Source organism: Fukomys damarensis, unplaced genomic scaffold (genome assembly GCF_012274545.1).
Source record: "Fukomys damarensis isolate Sample0158 unplaced genomic scaffold, DMR_v1.0_HiC HiC_scaffold_5, whole genome shotgun sequence".
In the NCBI taxonomy this organism is placed as follows: Eukaryota; Metazoa; Chordata; class Mammalia; order Rodentia; family Bathyergidae; genus Fukomys; species Fukomys damarensis.
Window position 1 is genome coordinate 45,967,063 of NW_022900917.1, and position 24,333 is coordinate 45,991,395.

General features: G+C 34.7%; 1 protein-coding gene across 1 annotated transcript in view; it reads left to right on the forward strand.

The window, feature by feature from the left end:
• Nucleotides 1–24,333, forward strand: part of LOC104874295 (cytochrome P450 7B1) — a 170,094-nt gene that overhangs the window by 140,608 nt on the left and 5,153 nt on the right. Inside the window, exons 2-5 of the mRNA XM_010641313.3 lie at nt 1,121–1,257; nt 8,076–8,663; nt 9,123–9,329; nt 19,414–19,589. Coding sequence (XP_010639615.1) covers nt 1,121–1,257; nt 8,076–8,663; nt 9,123–9,329; nt 19,414–19,589 — 1,108 coding nt within the window. The remainder of the gene's footprint in view (nt 1–1,120; nt 1,258–8,075; nt 8,664–9,122; nt 9,330–19,413; nt 19,590–24,333) is intronic.

A 24,333-nucleotide genomic window follows, 5' to 3' on the forward strand; every position in this document is an offset into this window, starting at 1 on the left:
TTTGTTTGTTTTTTTTTTTTACTTTTTATCAAGTTCATAGGTTGACTGACTCATGTTCCCAGGGGGTTTCAGAGTGAAGCTGTAGTGCTTCAGGATTTGCATCCTGGTGCTGAGCTTGTCTACATGCAATTACATGACTTTAGCACATTTGTTGACCTCTTAACCCTGAGATCGCTTCCCTACAAAATGAGATATTGCGTTACAACTCCAAAGATGCCATCCAATTGTAAGGTCTTTGCTAAACATCAGTGAAAACTTGAACAATAAAAAGAGCACACTTTCATTTAGTGTATTAAGGTCACTTAAGTGGCTTGAAAAACTTCAGAACCCATAATGCATCATCCCCCCAAAGCCTTGATATATAACAACATAGTTGAAGATTTCTTCAAATAGTCATAATCTATACTTGTAGAAAAATATAAATACCTGTGAATAAATTTGGATTTAAAATGAGGTGGGTTAGTTTGAGCTAATATAAAATAACCAATAATTGAAATATATTGTTTACATGATTTTCAAAAAGCAGTTTAACTAGATCTTAGATTAGTCCTAGTCCTTCACAGCTCACCAAGCTCATAGTAGGCAAACACAAATATCATCAAAACAAGATTTGGGTCTTATTGACTAAATTTATCAGGCAGCGTTTATTACCTGAATTGTGAAAGACCAAGAAAAGCAGGCATCTGACCATTTGATTTTTATTAGCATTATACCAGATTAACCAACTACATAGAATAAATTATTCAAACAGTTGATATAGTTTCCTAGAGATCTCATTAGCCATGGATTTTCTGGTCTACAGTTGACTACTTATAGTGATGAGAAAATGCACATGAAAAAAAAAGAAATAAAGCATGTTGCAACTGAACTGTCAAGCAGCCATTCAAGACTTGAGAAACAAAATTTTTCGAAAGTTTCTCTGCAAAAGTTGTGAATTTAACTGCTTACTCCACAGCCATATATACATACAGGAGAAACTCATAAATCTTCAATATATGCCTGTGGCTTATCATTAAAGAAGAGAATTGAAAGAAGCTGTGCCATTCTTGCAACCTACTTCTAAAGTGGACAAATAGAATTTCTCCTTTTCATTCATCTTTTTTTTTTTTTAAATTTATAGGAGACCTGGTGAACCTCCATTGATAAAAGGCTGGCTTCCTTTTTTTGGAATGACCATGAAGTTCCAAAAGGATCCCTTAGGTTTCATAAGAACTCTGCAAAAGAAGTATGGTGACATATTCACTGTTCTTCTTGGGGGTAAGACACACTTCAATGAGTAATTTACACATTATAATTTCTCATTTATCCATTAATGTCTGTATTTTTCTGTAGGCAAAACCTTATAACTGTCTTATCTGTAGAGGTGATTAAAAAGCATTTCATGCTTTTTTTTTCTTTCTTTTTTTTTTTGATTGAACTCGGGTCCTTGTGCTTGCAAGGCAGGCCACCGAACCACTGTGCTAAATCCCCGGCCCCATTTCATATTCTTGAGTGCAGTAATCATCACATTAAAAAACAAATGGTAGAATCCTCCTGATGTTACCTAGAAAGCCCATCTTTTGCAGTCACTTGTCATCTTTTTTAATTTGGCTTGGATTTTAAAAGAGTTTAAAAGGAACTAAAATCTATTTTTTAGTAAGCCTTTATTTTTAGAGCAGTTTTGGGTTTACAGAAAATTTAGCAGATAGCTTAGAGAGTTTCCATATATACCTTCTCTGCCCTCATCACAGTTTTGCTAATTATTAACATTGCATCAGTGTGTTACACTTATTATAACTGATAAACCAATACTGATACATTGTTTAAAGTCCATTTTTATATTGTAATTACTTTTTGTATTTTTCTTTGGGTTTTCACTAATGCATAATATCATGTCTCCACCATTACAATATCATATGCAGTGATTTCACTACCCTAAAATCTCTGTGCTCCATATACTCATTCTTCTTTTCCCACCTCTGAGTCCCTAGCAAACACTGGTCTGGAATGTATTTCTTCATTTTGAAGTGTTTATTGTGATTCAAACATCCTTAAAAATATTTACTAAAGCAAACTGCATGATTATATCATAAGATTGGAAAAAGAAGCTGAAATATTCTTAACTCAACCTCTTTTGAGATGCCAGTTGTCTAACTATATCAGTTATTTATTGCTGCATGACAAGTCTCCCCTGAATTTAATAAATAACTCATCTTTCTTTTGTGTTCTTGTGATTCCTGCTGCAATCACTTGTAGCTGAAGTCATCTGACTTCTGATTTTGGAATAGAGGCTCCAAGATGGCTTCATCTTGCTGGTGTGCTTTCCAGGTCCACATGGTTTTTTATCCTTACCTGGAAGTTAGTATCTCAAGAAAGCAAGAGGAAAAGCTGCATGTTTTCTTGTGACCTAAGCTCTGAGTTGTGAAACCTCACTTCTGCCATATTGTTCTAGTTAGAGCAAGTCACAGTGCAGCCCAAAATCAAGGTTCAGAAAATTAACTCAGCCTCTCAATGTTGTGTTGTCAGATAAAAGGCAGTAATATTTTCTACCTATGACTTTGCCTAGGGTCAAAGGCAACTTTTTGAACATACTGTGACTTAAATTCAGAGTTACCATTTTAATGTAATATTTGAGTTAAAAATAATTCAATTGGATGAACTCATGGACATGGGAGAGCTGCCCCATCAACAAGCAGTATTAGTTTTATCACGATTTACTTTTTTTTTGCCTGGCATCTGCCAGTTGCTTCTAAGAACTACACATAGTCTAATTTCAGAAAAATTAAAATGGAAAAAATTGTGCATCTGTGAAAAAAGGAACTGTAATGTAAAATTAATACCATAGGTTCCCCAAGATCCAGTCTCCCAAGATCCACTCTCTGCCTACCTTCTTTACTACTGTTTGCCGTGTGCTTAATGTACTATTAATATGCCACATTGTTAAAATTTCCTCCCCACAAACCACAGCCTTTGTTTCTCTGGCTGTTCTTTTTACCAGAGTGCTGTTCTCGCCTGACAGGTAGAGCTTATCTTTTGAATCCACAGTCACATATTACTTCTTCCTCAAATCTTTTCCTCCCCACCAAAACATTTGGTGCCTCTTCTTCAGGGTCCAATTACTCCTTGCTCCTACTATTCCCATCCTCAGAGCATTTATTTATATATTTGTGAATTTATTGCTAAATGACTTGTCTTCATTATTCTGTTAGCTCCTACATTATCAACATTTAATTCAGATATCATCACTGATTGATTCACAATATTTCATGAAAAAATTCCTAGTACCTTAGAGCTGATGAAATACTATAGTATATATAAGGGACAAAGTAGGCTCCTCTTTTCTAAGTGAGCTTTTGGCCTCATATTGCAAACTATATTCTCTTTTTAAAAATCACTTTTATTTAAAATGTTTGACATTATGTTCCCAATAAGTAGGTATAAAAATTACTGAAAACTTTCAGCTTTTCCATTTTAGTTACATTATACAAAATTACCTCTGATGATTTGGCAGAAATTTGTAGTAGACTTGAATAACTTTATTCACGTTACAAAAATGATTTTTGCTTACATTTGATATGTTAATCTTAAGTTCTAAGAAGCTTTCTGAATTTATGATGTCTAAATAATTTAACCATGGTTACATATTTGAACTCAATAATAGACACCCACAATTGAATAAGTACTACTGCTTTCCTTGCAGTTTTTACTGAAGTTTGAATAAATTTGTGCCAAGAAATCCTGCTAACATATATGGTTCTAATGATCAGATTCCAAAGAAGCTCATTTAGAAAATGAAGAACAAAGTCTTCCACCCTTGTCCCATAACATGATTTCAGCAAGTGTATATTCTTGCAGAAAGAACAAGTGATTGTCATCCTAAAATGTCTCAAGGGACACAAATGTCATCTTAATAAAAAAATTTAAAGATACATCTTTTCAAGAGAAACCACGTAAATTCATGACCTGTCTCAGAAAACAGTTCTCTAATTGGTTTTGTGTCATGGTGCAGTGGAATCATTTTCCCCAGGTGTCACCCCAGCGAAGTTCCACTGTACATCATTGTCAACAGCTAGTGAAATCTCCCTAATAAGAAGGGGGCTACATAAAGGTGGCCAACCTCATAAAATCAAAAGTTGGCTCATATTCCATTCTTACAACGAATACTTTCGGGTTGAGATTTTTAAACACAGAAATTGAAAATTTATAATTATGGAAAATTCTTTAAGATTAAAATTTGTCTCATATTTGTTGACTGGGTGTTTCTATCCCAAGCAGATAGTTGTCCTGAATTTCCATGGTTAGGTCCCTAAATAGCACCAAATATCAGACATAAAAACACCAAAATTAATTTTTAATGATTCAGATGTCAAACTTGCTCTCTTTGGTGTGTGTGTGTGTGTGTGTGTGTGTGTGTGTGTGGCATTAGGGTTAATAGCTAGATTTTTAAAAAATACATTCATCAAAATACTTTAAATCATGTAGCTTCACTTTCCTAAAGAAGCAATTCTGATAGGGAAAAGGCTATTGAATTAGTAAATGAATATGTACAGAATATACAGAAGTGCTAGAATTAATATTTTAAAGGGCTTGGTCAGTTTCCTAAAAAGGAAGAGAATAAAATCATAGAAAAGAAAGACATTAAAATATTTGCCCCTTTTCAAATTTACTGTTCAAAAATGATTTTATATTGTATTTTTGCAAACATGGGCCCCATTTTGAAATTCATAGTTTAGACAAAAGCAAACTCTGAAATTCTTTAAATCATTACTGCATACTAGCTAATCAATATTCTCTTCTCTTCTGAAAACATGGCAAAGTATATTGTTTCTACTTTGTGATCTTTGTGAACGAGGCCACATGCCTGCCTATTCACTCATGGCAGTCATTTACATAAAGTCACACAGGAGGAAAAGTTAATTTTACTCCAAGAATACATGGCCTCTAACATAACTTTTCAGATTTCCTTTGTTAGAAAATTTAAATTCTTTTTATGAATGTATATGTGTTTTCCTAACTGTCTGATTAAGATCACAAAGAAACTCTGATTTTGCATCTCACATTAGCAGATGGTGGACAGATGGTTTAAATTAATATTAATTTTGGAAAACTTAGCTTAAATTGTTTATACTGAAGATTAAAAGTTGGAAAGCCAACTAACATCTCCAGGGTTATTAGTACTTCCAAACCCACTTGAAAAGTAAAATCTGGAAAATCAAAACATGCACTCCTAAAGCAATCCACACCTCAGTCAGAAAGATGGAAGGTAGAATGCAAAGTCTTGTTGCTGAAGAAAATTAAAATAAGAACAAGAAAGAAAAAAAATACAAATCCTAAAGTGAAAAGAGTTTGAGAAGAATTGAGAATTTTATTTGTAAATAGCTCAAAATTAATTATGATCTTTCAAAAAATGCAGGAAAACAACTACTTCTAAGAAATATATTAATAACTCGTTGGTAAACCTGAAACATTCAATTTCTTTTCTTTGAAATGAACTTCACATTTCCTATATGCTAAAGGGAGGGAAAGGGGAGAGAGTAGAGGCAAAGAATATATATGTCTTTTGAATTATAGAGAAAACAAAAGCTAACATACGTCCATCCTCTATTTCAAGAGCACAAGAACAAGTAGCAGGTGCTGTCCAGTTTGCATAGAATTGTGTCTTCCCACTTAGATTTAATTAAATAGAAACTGGTAGGAAAAGTTTCAAAATATTCTGGAAAGATTGTATGTTTTACAGTTAAATGTTTTTTTTTAATGCTCCGGGGTTTAGGGAACCATTTAAAATAACTCTAGAAATATTTAGCAAAATCCTTTCATTTAATGAAAAGAGAAAAGTATGACTCATCACCTGTGAAAATACACAGTTCTACCTAAAATTATATCTTCTGAAAAATAATAAGAGAATTGACCTCTTTTCCTAAATGATTTGTCAACCAGATGCTGCCAATTTGATTTAATTAACCTGTGATGGTAAAGCAGGTATATATATGGTAGAGTATGTCCAAATCCATTTGAGTCCATTTTGTTTTCCCCAGGATGGATGGATAGATAGATATGCAGTTTACTTTGTAGAAGACATCTTTTGGTTCTGAATGAGTAGCCCTTTCAGCCATATCATCATTCCTAGATTGGTTCACATAATTAAATGAATCGAGGGAAAAGGGAGTGAATAAAATTCAAGTCATATGATTCCTTTTGAAAAATAAACCATGATATATGCACATTAAAAACTTTAACAATATTTAAAGATCTAAAGTAAAAAAAAAATTTATCCTATTTCTAGGAGTAGGTTGAAAGTTATTCAAAACTTTATCCTAAATAAATCATAGTAAATTGAATTTTTGTGATGCCATTTGAGTTACCATATATAACAAATAAAATATTCTCTAACAAAAAAGAGACAGTTTTTAGGATCATTTAAACTTTCCATGTTCCTTTGAAAAGGAAAGATTTATTAAATGCCAGTATTGGGTACTATATGCATAACATTTCTAGTTACAATGAATTAAAACAGCACTCTAGTGAGAAGAAATCAGCAATGTGTGAAGAAAATCATAGTGTGTGAGGAGAAACTTCTTGTCCAGATTTGGTCTTGGTTTTTCTCTATCCACTTTTCTAAGCTTTCTTAACTGGTAAAAGCCTGTGTTGAGCTTAGAACTCTCTAAGGTCCTTGTCGGTATGCATAACATTTCTAGTTACAATGAATTAAAACAGCACTCTAGTGAGAAGAAATCAGCAATGTGTGAAGAAAATCATAGTGTGTGAGGAGAAACTTCTTGTCCAGATTTGGTCTTGGTTTTTCTCTATCCACTTTTCTAAGCTTTCTTAACTGGTAAAAGCCTGTGTTGAGCTTAGAACTCTCTAAGGTCCTTGTCGGTTCTGAGAGACAGACATATCGTCTATGGCCATACCACCCTGAATGCACCTGATCTTGTCTGAGAGATGCACAGTATAATTGTGGTCCTCAAGGGTGCCTCCTGAAAAGACTCACTTGAGGATCTTGTCAATAATAGACTGGAAAGCTTCACCTTCAGGCATTATGAATCAGAATTTTCACGAAATTTGTACTTTCAACAAGTATCCATGTTTTGGCAACAACAGTAGATAGAAAAGACAAAACTCATCACCTCTAGGAATCCTTTCTGACAACTCCAGGCAGGCTAAAGCCAGTTCCACTTCTGCCTGCCTGCCTTCTATTTTCTTTCACCTATGCTGTGGCTCTGTCATGATCCAATGATTTTTTTTCATCTTCATATCTAAAGAAAAAAAATCAACCAAATGTATGAATTTCAGTTATTGTTCATTAAATGGATGGATGAACTAATGGGTTCTAGATTAAAATCCCATGTAAGTTACAATTCAGTGTGTGACCTTGAACATCTTCCTAAATCTCCTTGAACCACTATTTTCTCATCCATAAAAATGAAATACTGGCACTGGTGATTTTATTTTTGTAGTTTTGAATTAGATGCTTATTTGTGAACTGGATGTTTACTTATTTGTAAGGGCATTGTCATTTATTTGAGTTAAAGTTACTATATTTGACCAGTGCTAAGATGATATCAAATACATAAAAGCTTGTTATTAAATATAAATGAGGAGCAATGGCATGGCATCTTACCAATGTGTTTTATTGTTTTCTGGGAGAAAATGAGAAATGTTTAAATAAAGACATTATGAGAATATTTAAGGAATATTAAAGTATTTAAATCATTTGGTAAAAATCGACATTGGGAGTATAAATTATCATATTAAGAAGGTCATTTAGAACTTCAGGATATTTAACTTCAAGCTTCTAGAGCTTTTTACACCATCTTCTATTTTCAAATGAAACATGCAATATACCTTTGAATGAAATGGATTTTTATTAAACTTTGTGTCTTAGTTAATGAAGTCTAAATTTAATTAAAATATTTTCAGTGAAGTTTGATGGTACATACTTGGGAGGCTGAGGCAGGAGGATGAGAGTTCAAGGTCTGCCTAGACCTTACAGGAAAACTTTGTCTCAAAAAAGTGCAAATTTAACATATATATATATATATATATGTTTGTTTGCTCTGCTACCAAATAAACTCATATTCTTTCTGTTTTTTTAGGCAAGTACATAACATTTATTCTGGACCCTTTCCAGTATCAGTTATTGACTAAATATCACAAAAAATTAACTTTTAAAAAAATTACTGAAAAATTTTCAGTGAAAGTATTCTCCATCAAGATTCTGGAAAACTCTGAGGACCTAAACCATGAACTTCACAGCTCCTATCAATTTTTGCAAGGCAAATCATTGGACATAATCCTGGAAGACATGTTACAAAATATAAAACAAACATTTGAGGTGCTATTAAAATCCACAAAATGGAACACAGAACAAATGTTAACGTTTTGCTGCTCAGTAGTATTTGAAACCACATTTACAACAATATATGGAAACGTTCCTACTGGTGAAAGAAAAGCATTTATCAGTGAGCTAAGAGATAATATTTTAAAATTTGATGACAAATTCCCGTACTTAGTGTCTGACATACCCATTGAACTTCTACGAGACGTCAAATCTATGCGGGAGAAACTTATAAAATGCATGACACCAGAAAAATTAGCTAAGATACCAGGAACATCAAAAGTTGTTCAAAGGAGGCAAGAAATTCTGGAGAAATACTATGGGCTCAAGGACCTTAACATAGGAGGTAAGAAACTGCTGAATTATTACTTGCCTAAAATAAAATAATTTACAGTAGACCTTTGAAATAAAAAGACAAAATGGCGACCTTGAAATTTTTTATGCTCTTTCTAATTGGCTAATGATAAAATGTTTTACTCTAAAAAAAAACCTCTCTGATAATTGATTTTTTTTTTTTTTTGCTGAGGTGGTAAAACAAGATACTTAATGATGATAATGAGAAAGAGTATAACTAAGCAGCATTACTCCTCTTATCTCATCCCCCACTTTCCTGCCCCCCCATACACATTACATTTTAAACTATTCTCATTAAGCAGAAAATTAGACTTCAGAAGCCTATTGGTTCTCATTAGCATGCACTGATCCTTGGCTGGGTCTGTGTCCTAACATCTTTTAATTAGCACACTGCAAATCTAATCAGTGTAATAAACGCTATTAATCTTCCTTTTCACTTATTTTCTCCCAGCACATCATTTTGCCCTTCTCTGGGCCTCTATCGCAAATACTATTCCAGTTATGTTCTGGGCAATGTATTATGTTCTCCGGCACCCAGAAGCTGCGGACGCACTGCATGACGAAATTGACCATTTGCTGCAGTCAACAGGTCAAAAGAAAGGGTCTGGAATTTTCATCCACCTCACCAGAGAACAATTGGACAGCCTGGTCTGCCTAGGTAATTTATTTTTATCTGTTGTGAAGAAAAGAAGGTACATCTCTGCAAACTCAGTTTATCACTCATAGCTGTTTACCAAGAGGTGGAGGACACAGCTGCCTAATTGACATAATAACACCCATTTACATCAATTATAAATTATGTAGTTTATAGCTGTAGATACTCTCATTGCATGTAAACATTAAGGCCTAGGTAATTAACTATGCAAGGTATGCAAAAGGCTAAACCAAAGCTTTGCAATTATTTAAAAAAAATAGTTTATGCCTATTAAGTCATTTGATTCTGAGCATCTGTTGGTGTGCTAATGCTTTCCAAACATTGCTGCACTGTCTTGACAAGCAAAGGATTTGAGGCAAAAGCAAAGTATTTCAGAGAGGCAACTTGTGTTCTGAAAGGCAGAATGTATTCATTCTTCCTTTAAATGCTGTCTGTATTTTTAGGCAGAGATTAGTATGTTTTATATAACTTAGAGTATATGGTTCTCAAAAATGTAGTAAAAATTCTTTCCATTGGAAATTCATGAGTTGAATGCACTTAAGAATTAAAGGAAGAAGGAAAGTAGAAAGGGAGAAAAAAGACCAATGGCAAACTGCTCCATGTAGAATATTGGTATTTTATAAAGTATGCCTTACCTCATGAGATATTAAATTCACTGTTTCAAATATTTTTAGGTTAAAAGGACCAAGCTTTTTAAAAATTTCTACACTGGCCTGTATGTCTGTAACATGAGCTCCTGATCACGGCAGATTGCATTCACCTTTACTGGTTTTTAGAAGACTTTTCATTATGTACCCTACATCAATGAGTTTGTCTCTCTTCCCTCCATATTTACATTTCATCCTGTAGTACTTTTTAGGATACAGTATTCCTAGTTCCTTTGGACAAATGCAGAAAAAAAATGCTTATATATCTTTTAGCTCCCTCCTTGACAATCTAGGCTAATATTTTACCCTGTGATGGCCTCATTTTCTTGTCTTTTCAATACATTCTAGGTGCTTTGATGGCAGCATTTGAGAGCCCAGGCTTTCCTGGTCTTGGTTATGGTTGACCACTCTTTGGAATTGAGAAGGAACCCATTGTTGTAGAGGTTTTTCCCACTGATGAGGCTAAAACCAAAAAAGAGGCAGTAGCAGAAAGTGTTACCCATACTGGCCAAGGCTAGGAAAAATATGTCACCATGTGGTTTGGTGTCATATGTATTAGCAAAGGAATATTGTATTTGCTTGAAAAAAATAATCTTAACAGTGTTAAATACAAACATTATTTTATTTTTCTTTGCAAGATTTTCAGGGAGCAAATACACAAAATTTGTCACAAATTTTAGGTAGTTGCTTTACTTTGATATATATTTTAGTAGTTTCTATGAAGATATAAATGGCATTCTCCACAGAGGCACAGAATTTCTGTTGTACTTTATGAATAAAATGATGCATACTGAGAAACAATGCAAATAAACTTCAAGGAATATGTGTTTTATTTTGTACATAATTATTACTTGAATTTATTTGAAATTAATTGACTCTTTACTAGCAACTCCTTGTCATTGAAAGAAAAAATTGCTTTTAAAGTGTGATATTAAAGAATGTTTGAATTTACTTGACCTGAAGAAATGGCAAATTATAGGCCAAGAATTTGAGTTCATTGAAATGCATAAGCTGAACCTAGGGGTTTTCATTCTTGGGGCATTCTTAAATTTATAGCGTCCTGTCATCAACCAATGAGTAACAACAACAAAAGTCCCAAGTGAGTTGAGATCCACCTGCGGAGGCAGTGCCTTCAGCAGCCAACAAGACTCATCATGACCTCAGTCACCAGCAGAGGCCAGTGTTGTTTTTTATGAGGATATAAAATGATGAGGCATGGGGCCCGGGATCTAGCTCAGTGGTTTGGTGGCCTGCCTTGCAAGTGCAAGGACCGGAGTTCAATCCCCAGTACCAAAAAATAATAAATAAATAAACAAATAAATAAAGTGATGAGGCTGACCATCTTGTGGAAAAGTGTGTATTTCTTTTTATTTCATGTGAGATGTTTAATCAAATCAAAACAAAATTTTTAATCAGTTACATAACAGGCAACTTCTGCAATTAGCTGTAGCTCAATAGCAGTGTTTTCCTATCTCCAAACAGCATAAACTGTAAGCACAAAGGCAAGATGAAACGACTAAATATTTATAGTCATCACATGGTATGAGTGTGTGCATTTACCCTTTTTGTCACCTTAAGGAAACATTCTATGTATTTAAAATATAATTTTTATTTAAAGTGTATCTTGAACTTTTATCTTAAGAAAAAACATTCCATAATGAAATGAATGCTGCATTTTTAACCAAGAAAGAGTATTTTGACGTTAGTACAATAAAGGAGATTGTACTTGTATCAGAGATGTTGCATGTCAACATACTTTATAAAGCATTGTTGAGAAGGGGAAGTTAGAATGCCATAGCCTGTTTAAGTAATTTTTTTAAATCATCTGTTGTGAGAGGCTAGTCTGTGCTTTTTCCCAATGCTCTTTGAGATTCTCTTTTAAATTATTCTGTTTTCTTTTAGACAAAAATATACATTTTACTTTTATATTTATGTATCTTTTTAAAGATTATGCTTATCATGTTGCCTCACTATAATCTTGTATCTTAATATTTAGTAAAAAGTTCTACAGCTAATTTTAAGTAAAATTGAAAATAATTTAAATACAGTGTGGCTCAGATCACTGTCACTTGTCAAAAATCTCAATAGGAAAACTGCTGATGGAAAGCAAGTTTAAGAAACGCAGTGAGAAAAATGAGAATTTTTCAGTTTTTTTTTTCAGAAAGAAAAAGCTGAACTGCAGATAGAATTTAGATCTTCAGGTTTCAAATACAGTATAGGACCACAAAAAGGAAAAAAGGTGATCCAGAGAAGAAGAGTTAATGAAAGGATAGTGAAGCTCTCAAAATTAAAATTTTACAAATTGATAGCAAATAATTTTAGTGAATACTACTTATTACAGCTTACCTGAGTAATATGCATAAACAACTGTATAATGGCACAGAATGTAGACTCAATAAATACTACCTATTGTTATCAAAATGATATTTAACTTTTTGGATATCCCTAAAAAGTTTATATTGTTCTCTTCCTTTTCAATTATTTGTGGTCTAAGCTTGCATCATATTTATGTCTACCATGTCCCACAGGGATACTATTTCTCTGCATCACCCAGGAAAAAAAAAACAAACATAACTCTAATAAGAACATAAGCCAAAGAAGATTATAACTTCTGAACATGTGTAGATGCCAAATTTGTTCAATTATACATCCTGAAACAGAGAAAAGCTACAAATATATAGTCTAATTGAGGTTTACTGGAATACTAGAAAGCCCCATGAAACTAGAGCTGGACACAATCTGTGATACTTTTTTTAAAGGAAAAGATCATAAATTACAACAAATCTAGAATTATAAGATTTCAGTGATCACCAAAATTCTATTAAATATTTTATCCTATTGCTTGTGATCAGCTGGAAAATATAAAGGTCCGTTGATAACAAACAGCAGTAATCTTTAGATATAGCCCATGTTAAATATGTTAATGATGTCAATATTTCAAAGAGATTTTATATACTTATATTATTTCACAAGATCTTCCCCAGGACACTCTGAGCAACTGTGGCTGCTATTATTTTGTCATTATTTTACAGATGACAAAATTCTCAGGTGCTAAATAACTCACCAAAGGCCCTGGACGTGACAAACTAGAGAAGCACTATTTTCTCTTGTGTTTTTTTATCATAACCACAGCTTTCTTCTCAGACCTGTTTGATTCGAATCCTTTTACCTTGTCCCATCTGAGAAGGGAAAAAAACCCTTTATATCTTGATTCTTCAAAGTCAGCAATGATATGCGTGTAGACAAGATCAGAAAGTGCGGGTCCGATCAGAATATAGTTAACCTGAAGTTTTAACTTCAAGATAAGACATTATGGATGCTAATATTGTTTTGTTTTATTGTAGTGCTAAAGATTGGACCTAGGGACTCACTCTGTACCATTTAGTTACATCTCCCAGCTTGATAACATTAATTATTATTTTGCTATGTGTCAAACATTATATTAAGGACTTTATGTATCTTACCTTATTTTATTCTTAGTATCATTATTTTCCTTTGATGATCCAGTAACAAGCTGCAGCAAGATTAACTAATCACCTCAAATTTAAAGATAAGATGGTTCATAGTAGACCCAGATATTGATGCCAGGTCTGCCTGATCAGTGCTTGACATAACCACTGTTATCTCAGGAAGAATTGCTCTAGAAATGCATCAGAGAACTTGGACGCTACTTTTTGCAAGATATGTATCACTGATTCTCAATTGGAGCAGGGTTTGAATGGGATAGAGTTGAATAGGGTAGAGTTCACATAAGAGTCTTGAGGATATGTTTTCAAATGTAAATAAATACGTAATTTTAGAATCATTTTAGATTCATGGGACAGTGACAAAGGTAATAGAGAAAATTCTCATATACCCCTTACACAATTTCCTTTATCTTATATCTATGTGGTATGTTCGTCATAATTCTGGGCATTATTTTGAAAAGGTTCAATGTTATGAAACAATTGTATACTTGAAGTTAAAAGTTTACATAATTTGGACAATTCTGAAGTTTAGCAAAGTTCTTTTTAAGATAGAGGAGGCATAAACTCTATTTCATGTTAAGAAACTCTTAACAGGAGGCCGGGGAGGCATTTTCCATCAAAGTACAAATCAGAAACTCAGCCTTGTAGGCATTTGAGATTGCTATATGTAGTATAAGGGAACATCAGTAAAAAAGTGAAAAATACAGTTGGATTTTCATCAATTGTCATTTGAAAACAAATCTAAGAAAGTTTGATAGGATAATGAGTGATGGGAACAGAAGCTGAAAGGATTAAAAGGGAACTTTAATGCAAAAAAATGTAGCAAATTATTGTAAAAATCAATTGCAAAAGTTAAGGAGTCTGATAGCATAGTAGAAACTAGTTTAAGCAGTGGCTCTCAGCTTTGATTGCTCATTGGAATACTCTGGGACCTTAAAAAAAAAAAAAAAAAAAAAAAGCTATCCCTGCTGTTCCTTCCCCCAGAGACACCACTTTCATTATTTTAAAATGAAGTCTGATGGTTTCATAAGCTCCCTGGGTAATTCCAATTTATGGTCAAGGTTCAAAACCACTAATTTAAAGGTTTTTAGTTAAGGTAGTAGTTCTGACTCTATTGGGCTCACATGAAGCATTTATTTTTCTGACAATCCCACGTGATCCTAGTGGGTGTACCCAGGACTGCTGACAGCCTCTGGGATATCACATGAAAACAAATCAGTGGAGGTAGTTTTCAAAAATATTTTCTTCACCTGCTCCTAGGAAGCATCAACAGATGTATGGGGTCTAGGATACAGAAAATGAGAGTTCCTCTGCACTTTTCTAACTGAAATGAATTCCACCACATTTTAAGAGGCATGTTGACTAATTGAATTCATCCAGCATGTCAAAAGACTAAATAGCATATCATCTCTGATACATGACTAGAAAATGGCATGATAGTTGTCTTTACATATTTTTAAAGGTCTGTTATATGGAAAAAATACTAGACTTTTTTTTTTGCCTGTCTGTTTTATAAAGTGTGAAAATTAAAGGGAAGGATATTCTACCACCATCTGAAAAATAATATTCTACTAAAATGGGCTTTCAGAATGCCATCGTTGGATTTATCATATATGAAATTATACAATGTCAAATTGTTTAGAGAAGGAATTTAAGGAGTTTTCATCTTAAATAACTGATAAATATGTTAGGTAATGCATATGTTAATTAGACTAATTGAGACATTCTATAATATGTACATATATACTATATATTTTAGAAGTGTGTATTCCATAAATATATACAATTTTTATTTATCAATTAAGAAAGAAATTGTACAATAGCTGCTGTAGGCTCTTGGGAATATTCTTGTTTATATGTACCTTCTGACTATGAACTACCTAGATTGTATGTGTGAAGGTCGCATCCATCTTTTGTGTTCCCTTTTGTCAGCAACAGAAGTGGCCCATTATTCTGAGCAGAACAGAACCTTAACAAATGTTTGTTGGCCATGTGACTATTGAATTTATATTTATATACATTGATAGTAAGCTAAATCCTGGGTCTGCAATGCAGTGTGAAGGTAGACATTTGTACTAATCCAGATTTATTTTAACTTTATTCAAATATACAATTATCAAGCCAAAAAATTGTGATTTTGTTTCAAATTATGTGAGTATCACAATTTCTTATGTACTTTTCCATCTGTTTAGAAGGTAGTTATGTAAAGACATGCACATATGCATACTGACCCTCACTTCATTCCATCACACCTTTCAGATCACACCATCTTCAACTCCATCCTCCTTTTTCTCTTTCCCTTTTCTCTTCAGTCCAAGTGACTGTGGCAGGGCCTGCTGTTCATTTCACTCCGGCCATCCCTGATCACCATAGCTAATCAGAAGTCATGCCAGCCTGTACCAATCATTAAGATGACCCAAATTAACAGCCTGGCCATGTCACGGTACATTCATTCCACATACACAGACATGGCTTAAGTGTGAGGAAGAAACCCGGATGTGCTTGTGTTTGCTTATAATATGCATTATTGATTGCCATGTTCTGCTTTAGCACTTTAAATCTGCAAATGAGAATCATCTGTCAATTATTGCAGCCAGAATCAAGATCAGAGGTCTACAGAGAAACGTGTGTGCCTTTTTCTACCAGCATTTCCTTTCATTTGCTATTTCCCTCCAGTTACATTGTAAAGCATCTATATAGATATTCTCCAGCTCTTTGCTTAATAAAAATAGTTTTGTATTCTAAAAAGAGAAACACACCTACCATAGGTAGATGAAAAAGGTAATACAGTTCAGAATTGTGAGTTCAATGCAGGATTTTGCAATTCAGTTACCTTATGAATACTAGTCATTAAAACTCAGCTTGTAATAGAACACAGGCAGTCTTATGTCAGTCACAGTTGTGATTGTTGACACCTTGGAGTACCTGGTGTAAATTTTATCCCCAAAATATTTGCATTCTTGATAACTATTTTTCTACAGTGCATTCTGATCATTAAAGTGTCCTACTACCTGCTAAATGTTGGTATAAATTAACAATTCATTATGCACAATAATTTATATAAAACATTACAGATAGAGATCATGTTTAATTAAAATTAACTTCCATATGAAAGCCAATGTACTAATGATTCACAATGACCTTTTATTACCTGCAGTCCCTTGTTTTGGCTGGATGATTGACAGCTTGCTGTTTGGCTACCATGTTGAATTTCAGCTGACAAGACTTTTCATTTTAACTCAATTTGCCCGCCTATCACAAGCTGGTGGCAGGCCAGACCCAAGTCACCCAGCTTTGCCTCAGCAGCTTGCTCTAGTTCTCATTAGTACGCATTTATTCAGTGGAAATTGGAAGACAAATGCTTGAAGGCATGTGAACTAAGTATAGCAAATTAGGTTTAAAGACTGAATATTTATAAGTGTATGGAAAGGGTTTTTTTTTTTTTTTTAATTCTAGAGCGAATTGAGAACTGAGTGCTAGCTTTGGTATAAAAGAAATGAAGAGAGAAAGGGGACGATTCTAAGAATAACAATACTATAAGCTTTTTCTTTCCATTTTGGAAATATGTAAAATCTCTCTGACAACACCTTATCAAATAAAAACCTGGCTTCCCTTTCATGGAATGCTTGCACAATGAAGTTTAGCACTTCGTGTGTGAGAAGGGGGAAAAAATGAGGGTCATGTTCATTTGTTGCTTGGTTATCCCTTGGTATGTTTTAAATTGCCTTGTTTGTTCGGCACTAGCACAGAAACAGATGTTGCTCTACCGTGCAGGATAATTTACTGTACCTCCTGGTGTAGCATGGACGTCCTCCCAGGGCCCAGCTGGTCTGTCAGTGGCACTGACTGGTGTCTGCTCAACTATGACAACTACAAGTAGAGGCTGCAATGTTTTTTTTTTTTTTTTAATTGTACAGTTGTCATTCTTCTCAATGTATAGCTCTGCTCGAATTCATACCGAGGGTGGTTGAAAAGCTGCCGGCTTTTGTGTCTGTATATTGTACTGCAGGACACTATGGTAGCTTGACTCTCCATTGTTGATAATAACGAAACTCATTATTTTTGTCATCTAATGATTAGCGGCATGATCGCTCTGAGCTAGAGCCAATCTCGTCTTGCACACATAACTGGTACTGGAAGGTAAAACAGATTTGTCACTTATGATCTGACTGCTGAGCCACACTTTGAGCTCCATTATTGTGATTAACTTCTGCATAAGATATGCTGCCCAATTGTCATTTGTGATACTGTGGTGAGCACAAGCTGCCATGCTCCCCAAGAGCACATCGGCCAATGAAATGTGACCATGTTGTTCAGACTTCTAAATCCCTGTCCTGTCACAGCAGCCACCCACCATTATTTTGCTTTTGTATTTTCTTCTTCTCACACCCCTACTGAACTTGGGTGAACAGCTCTGCTACATATGTCATCTACCATTCCATACCACAAGCTAAAATGATGCAATGCTCTTGGTCCAGCATACCCGGCAGCAGTACATGGGAAGCCGACCCTTGCTTCTCACCATTGAAATGTTGGTTGTTGGTGTCCTGCCAACTGAAATCTGTCATGTCAGGTGCCTTGTGGCTATCTGCTGTAGAGTCCATGTTCTAAAACCAAAGTTCGTTTCTGGCCTCATCACCAGCAAACCGATTTGACTCGGCCTGATTATAATAACGAAGGCAGTCCGGGAGAATATGCACAGCCTCACTGTACATCACATTGAATCATTGCACTGACCATACAGAGCTGACCGCATCCTCATTTCTTTAGACAAATTCATGCTTAAGGAAAAACCTCCTGGAAGAAGGCACCCAAAGCAACTTTATATTCCTATGCAAATTGGGCATAGATTTAAAACTTACTGAGATAACATTTGTTTTTACTTATTGTAGGATGCAATCCTCACTGCCTTTAACAATCTAATAATCGGTACTAGGTGTGTCAGAGTTTTGCAAAACTCTACTATGAAATTGAGCTCTTTGTGTGTGTGTGATTTCTAAATTGTCAGTCATAAACATAACCATTTCATTATCATGTGAGAGGGAGAAGGAAAAAGCTCCATTTGGAGCTCTTTTTCACATTGCTGATTAGAAAGAATCAAGCTTTATATTCTAGGACCCATTCACGCTGGTGGAAACATAGTCAGTTTTGATTATGAAGGGAGAGATGCAGACCTAGACAAGAGCTACACGCTGATATGCATGCTATCAGAATGATTTATGCAAATTATGCATATTATTCCCAAAGGAATTCCTCCTCAAACTGCCAGGATAAATTGCCGGAAATTAGCCATAAAAATCTGTCATGCTAGGAGCAAAAGGTGAAGGCCATTGGGAAAGCAAGGACATTCAGCTTCTGGAATCTTCTAGGATATGGTGGTAGCTGTTATTCTCCCTGGATGCTGCAGAAAATCTGTTTTGGTTTTTTTCCTGAATCCTATAGATGTATTTTTCTTTTGAAAATTTTCCAGCAAACACTGACTAACATTTTATTTACAGGTAGCATAAAAGAAATCAAGTGTTAAGCTGTCTCAGAAAGCACTATTACAATTACTTTACTCTTAGCTGCCTAAGTGGTTATTAAATGGCTAAATCCATCTGAAGGCTTGTGAAATAATCCACCAGCAGTGAACTGTAAGTGGAGTATAGTTTTCCTTTCCAATAGGTGTAACCTTAACGCAGTATTTCTCTCCTGCAGAGCATTTTCTCATAAAAATCCTTACCAGTGGCTTTCTGTCCCCACCGCAGCACTGAGGCCTCCTACCTGTGAAACACTCCCAAGTTATCGGGCCAGGCTACCCATTCTTCACCTTGCCACCCACAGCCACCATTGGCTCCCTCCTGGGACTCAGTGGATATGATAAGAAATGGTTTCCTTTTCAATTAAGGCTATTAGTAATGAGCTTTAATGCCCAATTGAGAGTACTTTTCAGAAGCAGTCGTATTTCAGTGAGTTACTCTTCATTTCTTTCAGAAAGCATCGTTTTTGAGGCTCTTCGACTGTCCTCGTATTCAAGCACTATTCGTTTTGTTGAAGAGGATTTTACTCTCAATTTAGAGACTGGTGACTGCTGTCTGCGAAAGGGAGACTTTGTAGCTCTCTTCCCACCAGCCATACATGGTGATCCTGAAGTCTTTGAATCTCCAGAGGTAAATAAGCATCAAGCAAATTATTGATCGTGGCTAACTAATTCTTAGACATCCCTAGCATGTTCTTCTTTTTTATAACCACTCTCTTTTCCTCTTACTACCTCATTCCAGAAGAGATTTGATAATTTCTATTCTTCCTTCTGATCAGGAAGCTTTCCTCTGTTTCAGTTGTTTTTTGGCAGTGGTGCAGGTGAATGATCCCAAGATCTTTACAGTGAGCTACATTCCCCACCATTTTTTGAGGCAGTGCCTCACTAGACACTAAGTTTCCCAGACTGGGCTTAACTTTACAATCCTCCTGCCTCTGCCCCTCAGAATGCCCAGATTACAAGTGTGTGCCATCATGCCAGGCTAAAGTTTTCCCTTTTTTCTGAAGTGTTTTGTAAGAATCCATTTTGAAATGTTGTACATCTACAAACAGAAATCCAGTGATAAGTCTAAACACTATTTTATTCAAATACAGTGATAATTTTACCTTGACCAGCAATACTCTTAGCCCCAAATTTTATTTGGGATGGCTACCCAATTGAGAGATGGAACAAAAAATAAGTAACTATTTTGCTAAGTATTTTCAAAGTTGGAGTTTTCCCAAAGTCAAATACCATTGTTGCTATAGTTAAGCTCAAGTACTTTTTTCACTAAAAGTATGTACCCCTTCTTCATCAGTTAGTGTGCCCTTATGAACTTGAAACTGTCAAACTGCTGCTCATGGATAAAACTCTAAGGGTAATAGTGTCATCTCCTTGTTTTTTTTTTTTCTTCTGAATCTAGAGTTAATGAATATCAAAGACTGGAAATTAATCCACCCTGGTTCATCCCTTAATACCACTTCAGAGACTCACCACCTGCATGCAAATTGAGTGCAGTTATTTTCTGCCTATCCTCTCGTGAAGTGATGCTGCTGCAGCAGCCTTTGCACATATAGTGCCTTTTTACGAAAGAAAACTGTGCCCTTTTTGAGCACCTCATAGCTTGACCACTTTTAAACCCAGTTTCTAAATTTGATGTTTTGCAGCTTGAGTGAATTACACTATGACTAGATTTTGGAAATGAATGAGAGAATGAGCCAGATATAATAACATAAATTGCATTTCTTTCACTGACAACAGCAAATATCTTGTTATAGGTAAATGAATGTGTTTTCTATGTATTTCAGAAAAAGAGGCATTATATGAATGATATAGCATATAGGACATAGACTATTACTGATTCTACAGACCACAAGTTTTACCTCCATATTTGTAAATATCAAAAACATATTCCACTTAAAGTAGACAGACAGTAAATAAGGCAAATTAAGACTTTATATCTGAAAATGTTTAATTTTTAAAGTTTTATTTTTATCTATAGTTTTTATTAATCTTCTGCTTTCTGTTTTCATTGTGATTGTTCCATTATTCTTTAAGTTCACTAATCATGTCATGAAAGTGAATTCAATATTAAAGTTAGCAACAAGTACTCAAAGTTTACCAGGTTTTCACTGTCTATGTCACTAGTTCCCATGCCTCTCCATTCCCGTGATAGAGATCTTCATTTAGAACTCAGAAGTTTAAAAACCAAAGTTAAAAACTGAAAGTAACTTTATGCTTTTGTGTCTATTACAAAATGGCCATGCCCAAATATTGCATAATAAATTAACTGATCTTAATAGCAATCAGAAAGATGTGCCTCATAGTAAATTAGTAGAAGAGCAAAAATTGTAATATTCTGGATACTTAGCATCATTATAGTAAGTCTAACTTGAATTGATAAACACTATATTATTTGCTAGATTTAACACTAACTGATTTATGCCTGGCTAATATAAACATTAATTAGCTAAATTTTTTGCAATGATATTGTTTTCTTGAAATTAATTGTGGAATATTGATATTTTCTGGCACAGGAAAAAAGATATAGTTAAAAAACATTTTTATATAATTTGTCCAGCTGTCATAATTTATTCTATAAATATTTACTAAGTACCTAGCACTCTAACGCATATAGATTGATTGATTGATTGGTACCGGGGATTGAACTCAGGTCCTTGCTCTTGCAAGGCAGGCCACCGAACCACTGAGCTAAATCCCTGGCCCATAGTTTTATTTCTTAAATTCTTTGGTTCTTGAAAACATAAGATATCAATAAGTAGATGATGCAGATACTCATATAATAGTTAGCCAACCCAAACTACCACACATTTATAGAAAAGAGGAAAAGAAAATTCTGGAAAGTCCCATTGGTGACCATTTGTGGCTGAGAGCATTAGCCTCGGAGCTCAAAAGACTCATATTTTTCTCTACCAGCCTTTTGTATTCTACACACTTGCAGGAAAACCAGGCCTTAGATGCAAGGAAAAAAAAGCTGGTGGATCAAAAAAAGAAAAAGACTAATTCTAAATATAGGTATAGCTGTTCTTGGAGAACATGGATAATAAAGAGTCTCAGCAGAATGTTTCCTCCTAATACACAGGGGCATAATTTTAGCACATCTGAGTTCCAAGACTCTAGAAGATTGTATTCCAAAACAAGAGGTCATCCTTCACATTTTAGGGACTTTCCATCCACATTTTTCTATTCCTAACATGTCTCTCCTTATTTATCCATTCCTGATATTTCCCTTACTTGTCCATCCAGCAAACTCCAAGTTTTGCACAATAATCACCTAAGTCACTGCATCTTTGATGTTTTCCCTGATTCCCACTGCATTCCTAAGATTTTGCCTTTGTCCATCCTGCCGCATGTATACCTTTGTTACGTGATTACCCTAGCATTTTAGCGCCCCCTCACAGGGATCTATCCCTGTAAGATTATATATAAAATGATGCTAGGATGGATGAATACACTGAAAGTAAAAATACACTTCAGTTAAAACTTTAAATCAGCACAGATCAAATCATTTAAATAGTGTTGTAATATGTCAAATAAAGTGGATTTTGTATGAATATAGTAATACTGTTAGGATAGTAAGAACTATGTGGAAAGAGACCCCAGAAGGTATTTATATGTGACCCCTGGATACTTCAGGAATAGACCTCAGCTTTTGGACTTCCTTGGGCCCAAATCATATTGGTCTGTAGGCAAGAAAGAGCAAAAATCCAAATCATTTGGATTTTTTAAAAAGAAACTAAGGAACAGATGGGTAAAGTTTTGAATTTTTTTTTCTGGTTTTTTTGAGACAGGGTCTCACTATGTAGTTGAGACTGATCTGGAACTCACTAGGTAGCCCAGGCTGGTCTCACACTCACAGAGATCCTCCTGCCTCAGCCTCCCAATTGCTGGGATTACAGGTGTGCACCACCACGCTTGGCTAAAGTTTTAAATTTTTAAAATTGTGTAACAATAAAGTTTAAAATAATATGGGATAAATAGCAGATGTTTTAATATCTAATTTAGCATATAAGTTATCAACATGAAACTCCTGTGTTACAGATTATGCTTTTTCTGAATATTGATTGCTAAATTTATTGTAACATTAAGCAGTCAGGTGGCTAGGTGGCTCTTACCAATGTGGAAAAACATATTGGCAAGTGAAATTTACAACAATGAGAGAGGAAAAGAAAAAAACCTATCTTGACTCTTCCTCTTTTTAGAAATATATGCTATTCATAAAAATCTAGATAACCTATTGAATAGCTAGGAGTGTATAATTTTTTAAATTTTTTCAGAGCTCCCCCAGATTTACACATATTATCAGCAAAATGCATGCAGCTGGGTATCAAGCAGGCAGATGTAATGGTAATGACTTATGTTCTGTCAAAGTGCAGTGTCTAGAATTGGAGCTGTAGAAAAGACCAAACCAGCTAGCTGTTTCATTCTTCTACATTTCAGAAGTGCTAAGGGCTAGTCAGAGTCCTGGTGACATTATTGGTCTGTAGGCAAGAAAGAGCAAACATTTAAGGTGGCATTGCTTTATCATCACCCTGCAGTCTCATAAGATCAAGGAGATACAGTGAAATCACAAACCCTTTGTAGTATCCTCTTAAAAGCTCTGAAGTTGAAAGTTCTTGTTTAGCTTCATGTGGTTGTGCCCCATCTACTTCTCAGAGCTGTGGGTGTAATAAAACAAGTGAATCTGAAAGTCCCTTTAAAATTTCTAAATCACTATAGGAAATTATGGTATTAATATTGTTTTATTCCCACATTGTAGATTGTCTCTTAGTTCTGCTAATGGTTTCTTTTGAAGTACAGAAGCTTTTTAGTAAGATGAGATCCCAGTTGTTGATTCTTTCTGCTAGTTCCCGTGCTACTGAGGATTTGTTCATAAAGTCTTTTTCTATACCAATGTCTTCCAGAGTTCTGCCTAACTTACTTTCCAGCAAGTTTAATGTTTCTGTTTTAATATTTAGATCTTTAACCCATTTGGATTTTAATTTAGTGCATGGCGAAAGATAAGGGTCTAATTTTAATCTGTGGCAGGTTGATATCCAGTTTTTCCAACACCATTTATTAAAGAGGCTATCTTTCTTCCACTGAGGATGGTGAGCTCCTTTGTCGAAGATGAGGTAGCTGAGTACATCTGCATTTGTTTTTGTGTCTTCCAGTCTGTTCCATTGATCCTCAGGCCTATTTCTTTGCGAGTACCATGCTGTTTTTATCACAGTGGCTTTGTAGTATAGTTTCAAATTGGGAATTGTTACACCTGGTGCCATGTGACTGTTGCCTATAATGGCTTTTGCTATTCTAGGTCTCTTGTGGTTCCAAATGAATTTTTGAATTCTTTTTTCTAGTTCTGTGAAATATAGTGTTGGAATTTCAATTGGCAT